Source organism: Alligator sinensis, unplaced genomic scaffold (genome assembly GCF_000455745.1).
Source record: "Alligator sinensis unplaced genomic scaffold, ASM45574v1 scaffold573_1, whole genome shotgun sequence".
In the NCBI taxonomy this organism is placed as follows: Eukaryota; Metazoa; Chordata; order Crocodylia; family Alligatoridae; genus Alligator; species Alligator sinensis.
The window spans coordinates 2,672,924-2,683,448 of record NW_005841877.1 but is presented as its reverse complement, the minus strand read 5'-3'; the positions used below and the strand labels follow the sequence as shown (position 1 = coordinate 2,683,448).

Below are 10,525 nucleotides of genomic sequence, written 5' to 3'. Positions count from 1 at the left end.
AGTGGGGCAGCAGGGCCAGCCATACTGGGAGCTCACAGGCTGCATGCTAACCATTTGGGGGGGCCACATGTAGCACTAGTGGGACAGCCCTGCTATATGCCATGCAAATATATAGCACTATAAATTAAAGAAGCATAGAGAATTAGGGATGGAAGGGACTAGAGAGTTCATTTAGTTCAATCGCTGCCCAAGGCAGAGTCATCCCTATCCAAACCAAACTATTCAAATCCATTGTCTAACCTATTAGCAAAACTACACAGTCAACCCTGACACAGCCACAAGATATAACACCCCAACCTGGCACAGGTAAAGCAGGGGGGCCACAGCAACCAAAATCCTATTACTGCAAAGGTTGTTAAAAAACACACAAGAGATCCCAGAAGAGGGTCACACCCCTTGCTATGTAACCAGCAAGCAAAATGCCCCACAGTCTGTACCATCTGACCACAGGATAAAATTCCTTCTTGATCCCAAATATGGTGATCAGTTTGACCCTGAATGGAACGGCATGACCATCTAGCTAGGAACCTCTAGGTTCAAGTCTATGTGGTGGGCTCGCTGCTTTTGCCCGGCAAGCCCAGCTTGGAGAAGGATACTTTGGATTGGTGGAACATTTCTATCAATCAGGTAACAGCTGGGAAGGGCTAGCCCTGCCTCTGCTTGGAGGGGTGGGGGGTGGGGGGGTGAGGAGCCCCTGGACCTGATTGAAGACTGCACTTTGCAGGTCTGGCAGACTTCAGGGGTGGGACTCTTATGTACATAAAAGCAAAGGACAGTGAGGGACATTGGAGAGGAAGAGCCTCCTTCTTTGACCCAGTGGTGTGCAGTCTGGCGCACGGGGCTCAGGCTCTGGGAGCTGTGTCAAGGCAGCCCAAGCCTGCATCCTCAGCAGAGGGCTGGATGGAGCGGTGGGCAGACCGGCACATGGAGAACCTGCCCTGGGAGTAGCTTGAGGCTGCTCAGGTTAACCCCAGTGTAAGCCGGAAAGCCAGAGCCCTGCAGTGTGGCCTGGCCAAAAGGTTAGCCCCGGTGTAAGCCAGATAACCGGAGACCAGCAGTGTGGCCTGGCCAAAGAACTAAAAGAGCCTCAGAACCTAGAGCAGGGCCTGGGAAAGGGGAGACCTAGGCATAAGGCTAGGTAAATCCAGCCAGCAGCGGCTAGGTCCCGCCCCCCGAGAGTTGGAAGAACCCTCGATGCCCAAAGTGGGGCACAGGGCCAGGAGGGGAGGTCTCGGAGTGATGCAGACAACGCTGGTGGGGCCTCTGATACAGCAAAGGGCTCTGAGGCCTGGTTGATGCCACCTCAAAGAAAACTGTAAGTTGCTGGTGGAGTTGGGTCCCTCAGGGAAGGCATTCTAGGAATAAGGCAACCCCCCACCCCCAGAGGGGGCAAATTCTTGATTGAAGGAGACTTCCAAAATTTCACGTGTTAATAGATGCAACTTAAAAATAGAAAAAAACCTGACAGCAGAAAACCAAAGATGATATCCATTTTGAAACCTCATGATTTCAAGTCTAGATGCATCAGTGTTTAATATTTAAACAGTTTGTGTGAGTTGTTTGGTGTAGTTACAATATGCCCTAAAAGCACTATTTATAATTAGAGGTGGAGGAGAAATTAAAAGCATATACTACCTCAATCAGTTTTGGATTGGATACAAAACTTGGAAGCAAGCCAACTGAGGGTGCTCTTTTGGGAACAGTAAAGAGAGGACATAATAATGAACAAAGGGAAAAAACAAGATAAAAAAATATCTAGTTAAATGAAATTAAACTAATTCTAACAGCAAATAGTTTACAGAAAATACATTATTTAACATTCTTTTTTCATACTACATGAAATATTCCCACATAAGGAATAAAGTTTCAGAGTTTTATTTTCATTCTCCCATTGAATTACTTGGTTTGCCTCCTACTAAAGAGGCAACTTCAGGATCTTAACAGCACAGATCAATAGAGAATAACATGATTAAGACCTACCTTTTAAAAGAAAAACGTAGTAGCTGACAGCATCTTTTCTGCAAGTTGCTGGGATGTTTTAGACTAATCCACTACATTCACTCTTCCTCTTAACAAATGCATTTTACGCTATTCCCTTCCCCTTACGCCTACCACCCATACATACCAACCCCCACACACACATACACATCATTATCAGGAGGCTAGATTGATTGTTTTTTTCTGATGTTATAAAATCAGAAAGAAATCTTTTATGTTCTTTTAAGCTTTTCTCATTTCCTTTCCTCTCTGAGCGATTATACCTCCATAAAGATGCTATGAAATAAACTTTTTAGCAGGCATTACAATTTAGAAGATGAAACATGCTTTTAAGATTTCAATTTCCCTGTAACATTTCACTTACAGCAATAGCAAACCGCTGAATGTTTTCATTTTCACAATCCTTAATCACATCTGCTAATCTGTAGTTGTCATGTGATTCCCCATCAGTCACAATAACCATTACTTTCTGTACTCCTCTTCGTGCACCATGAGCCTCTGTGAAAGACTCATTCCTGAAAGAAATATGAAAAGGAGAAGAAAAAAGTAAAATGTGTTATTTACAATGGATCAGAGATTAGAATTCCTGTTATCACCCAAGAAGCAGAAGCAAGACATGAATAAATGCTAAGTAGGTTCAAATATTAATAACAAGAATTAGCATTGCTATAAAAGTTAAGAGGTCAAACGCTTTTCAATGATTCATTTGTCATTCCTTAATTGATATCTCTTGGAATAACAAATAGAACTGGGCAGGAACTTTGCTCAATCCAAGAAATGGATTTTAAAAACTGGCCTGTTCATCATCAGGATGAAACCAAGATCTTTAGAATTTCTTCTCCCCTCCCCCTTCCTTTAAGTAAACAATAATAATCATAAAAAAGGCACAGAAAAAGAGGTTTTCCTAATTCCTTGAACTGCAAATGGCTTGGTACTAAGGGCAGTTACTTGGCCTGGGGGATGTTCACCATAAAGGTGTTGCTCTACTTGCTTCAAACTGGGGACTTGCATTTGCATCTCCCATATCTAGAAATGTGCTCTTAACATCAGGCAAGTGGCTACTCTAGGCTGTATGAGTGGAGGATGGTGGTATAGAGAGCAAAAGCTGTATGTCATTCTCCGATTTTGACCAAACATCAATTATAAGAAACCCCTCTGGTTTCTTATATTGAAATTGGTATATTCCCATGGGAAAAACAAACAAACAAGACCCCCCCAAAAGTTGGCTTTTTGTTTGCACCAAAGATACATTACAATAGAAAGGTCAGTCAACATAAGAGAATTGGAACAAGTGAAGATTCATGGTAATATGACTAGCATAAAATGACTGGGCGAAGATAGACATTGGCCATGCACTATGTTTCTACTCGAAGAATCTCTGCTTTTTCACTAGAAATTAGGACCATACAAGCATTCATTCCATTTTTCCTGAGGAAACATTCCCTCTCCAGGAGAGAGATCCAAAAGGGAGTGGAGCAGCTTCCACTCCCCTCCTTTTCTCCAGAATGGGGAAGACTCTCTTGCAGACTAGCATTAGTCCTGGACTGTTCCAGCACGGGGGTGGCAAAGCCATCGCTGCTCCCCACCTTGGCTCCAGAGCCCGGACTGCCATGTTTGGGGAATTGCCCCTCCGCTACATTCTCCTCCCACACTGGTCTGTAAGGAAAGGGGAGCAGTCACTGCTGCTCTCTACCTCTTTGCCAAAGCAATGATTAACTGGTCTGGCTGTGAGTTTTGTCCCTCTCCTTCACTCCCCTCCCAGACTGAAGACCAGAGCAAAGCAGAGGAAGCTTCTCTCCACCCATTCCCCAGCCCAGAGGTCCCTGGCCTGGAGAAGGTGTAAGGAGTCTTTCCCTGCCACCCCCCTTGCGGACTGGAAGAAGTAGAGCAGCTGCTACTGCTATGTTCATGAACTGTCCCTTCAGTGAGGTTAGGTTTCTCTTTTCCTATTGTTTTCAAAAGCTTTGATCCTGACTCCTACAATATGATGATGGATGAGGTCTGGAGAAGATAAAGAAAAAAACAAGATCTTGTAACAAATTGCATTGTCAAAAGGGATTTTGTTATATAGTAAGATCATTAAATACATTCAAACAAATAAAGCAGATGAGGCTGGGCTAGGAGCTGACCTCAGGAAAAGTATAGAAGATACTGGTAGATTGACCTGTGGGGAGACACAAGGGGGAGATAGACATAGACAAAAATCCCTTAGCACCAGTATTCAGTTCAGACCTTTTTACCCAAACTTCCTCTTTATTCTTCACAAAATGAGAGAGGAGAAAGACAAAAGTAAGTAAAGGCAACATTTAAACACAGGACTATAGGAATAATTAAACATGAAAATTGCAAATATATAGAAAATACAGTTCTACATGTTGTAGAGATAATTATTTATAGTATATGGCTGTATTAAGCATAAAGAAAGAGAAACCTAAAAAGGATTGCCACACTCAAAAATAAGAGCGGACACATGCCATTATAGGTGAGATCTATATATCAAAAAAATCTCTTCCTCCTATCTTTCTTTCAAGATGTGTGGATTCAAATCCTTGATTAATATAGCACTACAGCCTTCTGGGAAGAAAAATTAACACTGCAAACCCTATAATTTACGTTTGTTTCAAATAAGACTTTAAAAGGCAAATTAAGTCTTGACTACTAAGCATGGATATTAAACATTTCTTCACATCTTGCTTTAGATTAGGAGTTTGTCCAATGTGTCCATTCTTCACCAGTTAACTGATTTTCCACCATACCAGTGATGGATGCCATTCCAATTATATGTGAATTTTTCTAGAGGCTGAGCAAAGATTTTTTATCCTCCTTTTCCTATAAAGCTTTGTTGGTTCAGATAAATAGGACCCAGATATAAACCCCCCACCAATTTTCACTTTATAAAATCAAATCTACACAAACAGTTATCTATTTTCATTTTCTTCCTTAGTTAACAATATCATATGCACATACCTTGCTGTATCTATTCCAAGTGCTGTCATAGTTTGGGTACCACCCCTCTGAACTATTTTCTTGGCTGCTTTCTGTACATCTTCTGTTGTTGAGTATGTATTGAGGTAAAATTCATGGACTACAGTTTGTCCATATTGAACAATGCCAACCTGAAACACCCAACATCTGTTAAAAAACAGCCTTCAATAAAGAACATTTCTGAAACTGTTAGTTTCTCTCAGTGGATGAAATTCACTCCAGTGTGGAAGACCAGATCAAGGGCTGTGCAAAGCCTACTCACGTGGGGTGAATTTCACCTAATAGCAGTACCTAATTAGTATGGAAATAGGGCCGCTCAGAAAATAACAAGTTGGTTTTGTGAAACATAATGAGGTTTTAAAATTTATCCATTAAATATTTTGAGTGAAATATTTAAAAAATTGTTTTCATCCACATCAGAACAAAATAAGATCAAGTTTCAAGTCCCTGCTCTTTCTGATTTTGTGTGCTCTGGAACAAGAAAATTCTATTCTGAATTAGGCCAGACTAGGTTAGTGCTCCAACCAGTAAGATACTGAAAGTTGTTCTCTCTTATTCTTATACCAACTTTTTTTGAACAGCTCTGTATGTGACAATGCACAACTGTCTATGGCAGGGGCAGTTAACTTCTTTTGGCTGCAGGTCAGAACAACCTATACCAGGTTAAGGGCAGGTGGGCTTGAGGCTCTTGCTGCTGTTGCCACTTGTCCCTGTGGTGGCATGGAGAAAGTGCCCACAGTTGAAGCCCCCCTACAGCAAAAGGGCACCAAAGCCCCAATCCACAGGCTGGATCTAGCCCATGGGCCTTAAGTTGCTGACTCCTGGCTTATGGTGTAAAAGGACACATTGCACTAATATTTTTGTCTTTTAGATTTATATGCCACCCTTCCCATAAAGGCTCAAGGTAACTTACAATAAGAAAACAGAATAATTTATAAAAAACAAGAACAATAAGAGAACAAAACAACTTAAAAGGGAACTAAAATATCAACATAAAATAGACACAAAGGATTTTGCTTTCAAAAGATTTTTTTCTGTTTTATCTAATAAGCTATTTATCCTAAGCCTGCTTCAGAAGTACCCCTGCACTGGTAAGTTCAGGGTGAGGGTGAAAGGAACATCACAATGCCCTTTAGCATGATGGGAACCACAGCATAATGCTGAAAAGAGTTGTTCTTCCAGCAGGAGTCAAACCAATGCAATAGTTTCTATATGGCTGACAAGTGCCTGAGGGGAGAACTTGAATAAAATAGTGCCCCCTTGGAGTAAAGCAATGACAGAAAACTAAAAAAGACCTCAGTTGGTCAAATCATTGTGCAAAGACTGAAATAGTGAATTAGAAGCAGCACACAGATCCCTGAGGGTACCTACTGCAAAAAAAAAAAAAAGGAAAATAAAAAATAAGCAATATTCCTAAATATTAATTAATTTATCTCATTCATCTTAGTCTGTTTTAATGTTATGGCAGGTTGTTGACTGCTTTTACTGGGAAAAATCCACACAATGTTCCATTAGCATATTTCAATTTTATGTTACACGTTACAATTTATAGGTGTTATTTAGGGTAATGCACTATTATGTGGCATATTTATATCTCACTCATCTATTATTAAAAGCGCTCTAACATTTAGGTATTGAGGATCAATAAGACTGCTATAATGTTTATATAGTCATATTATTTTATAGGTAGTTCAGTGTGTGTTTTAGGTTTGCTTTATAGATGTTAGAAAGAGGTAGTTTCATAATCTTTCTCCCTGTTTGTGCAAAGGTTTTGTTTACTGGCATTCACTGATATCAAAACTGAATATCAGAAAGTAACCTGTAATAATAGTGCAAGAAAGGGATAAATATCCTATACTGTGATAAAAAATAAACACCGTTACTGTAATAATTAATTGCACTTGATCCATTATCATTGATAGACATATAATAATAAAAGCATAGTCCTAGCATCCCATTTAACTTCTGAATTACAAATTTGTTTGCTTTTTCAAAGGAAGTATAAATGTGAGTTCATCATTAGGAAAACTTTCATCCCTTGTCAGATATCTTTAATTGCTTCTCAAAAATGGGATCGTCTTTCAGGGAATGTCCAGGGGCTTTGTGAAGAGCAGGATGTTAATTCAATAATGAGCCTCTCTTGTTTAGTTTACGCAAAAGATTAACGCACTTGAAGAGTGAAATTCTTAAAAAGTTGCCACCAGTGTGCCTATGATGTAGCATGTGCTTTGGTCGTGGGACATGTACCCAATCAAAGGGATCAGGTGATTTCTTTATCTTAGATTAGAATCTTAAATCCATAGTGAAGCTCTGCCTCCACCATGATTGTGCGATAGCCAACAATAAATTAATTCTCTTCAACCATGATCTGACTCCTGCATATAAGCTAATTCTGGTGATGGACTGTAAATATTTAAAAAGGGGGATCTAAAAAAAAATTCCCATTAATCTGTGATAGACCACAAAGACGGTATCTTTTCCCCTGTATGTTCCCATATGCATTGCTCCATGCACTTGAAGGAGACACAGCATGTAGGGATCATGATGTAGCATGTTAAAGAAATCTAATATGTAATAAGTTATGGTGGCTGCATCTACATGAGATGCTGACTGCGCAGTAGCTCGTTACTACTGTGCAATAGTATTGCATGGTACAAAGTGTGATGCGACACTGCTGCACAGTAGTAATGAGTTACTGCACAGTAGTAACAAGCTACTACATAGTCAGCATCAACAACATGCCAGTTGGGGATACTACTGCGCAGTAACATTGGTTACTGCACAGTCATTTAGTACTTGTGTAAGTACTAAACTGCACAGTCAGCATCTTATGTAGGTGTGACCATCTCATGTTTGAGTATATTCTTATATGCAAGTGTGGATCAAACCTCCAGGAAGCTGTAGTTTAAGCAGTCAGAGAGACACAGCACCTGAAACCATTAGCTGTGAATTTCCCTGTGTTCAAACAAATACCTAGGCAGATTAGTTTTGTAAGACTGGTACAAAAGACCAACTCCTACACATTTGGTTCTGGGAAACTGCCACGGGCATGTGAGAACCCTGAAGGAGTGTGCTTAGAGCATGCTGTACTCCTGCAAACCTATGTATATGGAATACCACCTAGTGAACTATTACTGATGACTATGACCAATACTAAGGCGCCCCTAATTCTCAGGATCAGGGAAACTGAACAGTGGTTAGCAGTTGCTTATAAACCCCTCACTTCTGGTGTGTCCCCTGTATGCCAGGGCATATCATTTTGCAGAGAAGAGGAATGAGGAATCAAGGAATTTGTTTTTGCCATTTAAAAATAAACAAACCAAAACACATGTCCCTAATCATGGTTTCCCCTAAATATCATCTCTTGGCAACTGTATACTAAGAACATATGATGAAAACATTTACTCTTTGCTTCTGAGAACTACATTGGGTGTACTGGTGGTACAGCACAAAACAGCAGGGCATTCAGCTTGTAGAGCAGGGTGTGGATGGTGAATATGACAGCTATGTGGGAGTTTTGCAGAATCCTTCCCAGAGCAGTTTCTGAACATACCCATCACCTAGCACATTATATTGCAAGCCTTCACTTCCTCTGCCAGCAATAATTTAGTGCTTTTTAGAGAAGGGATAAGGAAAATATTATACTTTTCAATATAATGACAGAATCAAACATATAATTTTAAATAAGATGCTTTTGCTATAGGAATCTTACATGATCTTATATGTACCAGGAGTCTTCATAGATCAGATTTAATTGAATTCTGGGAGGTGAGTGCTTATTAGTTGGAGTGACAACTCTTTGCTGTCGCAGAATGTTTAACATTTTCCCCAGATCTACTGACCATATCCTACTGAACATATTTTTAATTCTTGATTTTTGGTTCTCTTCCTTTACATTCCATGCATTTTATACCATGTGAGGGAACAGTTCTTTAATTTTCCTTGTCTTTTCAGAAACAACATGCAAGGAGAAGAATCATGCTATTTTACGACGCAACATTTTTGAGGGGAATATGTACTGTTATTCTTTCTATTACCAAAAACAGTCCTTTGTTTAAAATAAATATGTTGGCTGTCTCAATAAATGATAAACCAAAACAACTGTATTATTTACAACAATAAAAGTAAAATCAGTTCATTGAAAGCAATGAAATACTGGGACATTTCCCACTGGGATGTGGAGGAGGGAGAGAAAGCAGCATAAAATTACCAGTTATAGTTAATCTAATTAAAGTGAGAGAAAAACAGAAAAAGCTTGGAAGCATTAACAGATGGTCCATTTTAACATACATAGAACCAGTTACAACAAAGTCTGATTTATTCCATGACATCATGTTTGGTCTAGCTCTGGTATGAAGTCAAACAAAAATGACTTCTAAGCCCTCGTGAAAGCCTTTCTTCCTACTGAAGCTTCTTAATGCCTCAATATTTTTCTTCATTTAATGTACTTTCATTCTTTTGGAGATAAAAGTGATCATTAAGATATTGCATGGTATGTTTTATTAGACCATTGACTACAGTCCTTTGGGGACATCATGAAGCACAGGCCAACTCCTACAGCTATTTGAGCATGAATTAATGCACTAATAAAACATGTTCAAGCTTTTTTTAATGCTATTGTATTATGGCTCTATTGTTTAAATTAAACATTCAAAAATATTTTTCCCTATTTTGTATAGCCTTTCACCACAGGAAGTAGTGAAGGATAAAAAGGACTTGTATGGAAGAGGCAATGATGCTTTTACTACTTTATTTAAGATGCTAAAAGTGTTCTATTAAAATCCATATTATAGTCTTTTTGCTTTGCAGCAACTTCTGAACCTCTTCCACATTTTAACTATTTTTTTCCTTCCAATTTTCCCTTTTCATGACCTTTCCTATTCCTCTCCTTTCCATATTCCATTTCTTTTTCCACTATTTCCCTTCATTTTTCCTTCATAAGAAGCAAGAAAAATGAGGAGCTCTGCTGACTGGCAATAAGGAGCTAAAATTCACTTAGAGAGGTGGTTAGCTCTGCCAGTCGCAAGTCAGGCAGAAGGCAAGGCACTGTGGCACCTTAGAGAGTAATTGTTTCAGAAAGGCATGAGCTTTCCCAGGCAAGAGACTACTTTGTCAGATTCTACTAGTATTAGCATCTGAGCACTAGCTGTTGCCTCTGAGAGCTCACACTTCACTGAACTTGTCTCTAATGTGCCGCCCTGCCCTGCCTTCTGCCTGACATTTCACTTGGAGATTTTGCCACATAATCTTATGAGTGTCTCTTAAATGACCAAACTTCAAAGGAGAAAACCACATTTCTTTTTAATTTCAGCTGCTTCTATCATTAGCTACTGTAGAGATAATTGTGCTCCTTTGAATTGAGCCAGCTGGACTGCTTTTGAGATGAACATCTGAGGCTCAACTGGGAAACATACATTGGGTGTCTGATGTATAGCTTAGAAGCCTGAGAAACTGCTGAGTGGTCTGGCCAAATAAAGGGAAAAAAATGGAGAAGGAGGAAGTTCTTGTGGGAAAAACAAATGCAGTGAACTTAGGCACTTTG

The 10,525-nt window shown here is 39.6% G+C and overlaps 1 protein-coding gene across 3 annotated transcripts in view; it reads right to left on the bottom strand.

The window, feature by feature from the left end:
• The window catches only part of ITGA1 (integrin subunit alpha 1), a 133,850-nt gene that overhangs the window by 63,644 nt on the left and 59,681 nt on the right, over window positions 1-10,525 (bottom strand). For all 3 annotated transcript variants that reach the window (XM_025196132.1, XM_025196131.1, XM_006017278.3), the window contains 2 exons: window positions 4,966-5,114; window positions 2,363-2,513 (listed from right to left, as the gene is read on the bottom strand). In XM_025196132.1, the coding sequence (XP_025051917.1) occupies window positions 2,363-2,513; window positions 4,966-5,114 (300 nt within the window). The remainder of the gene's footprint in view (window positions 1-2,362; window positions 2,514-4,965; window positions 5,115-10,525) is intronic.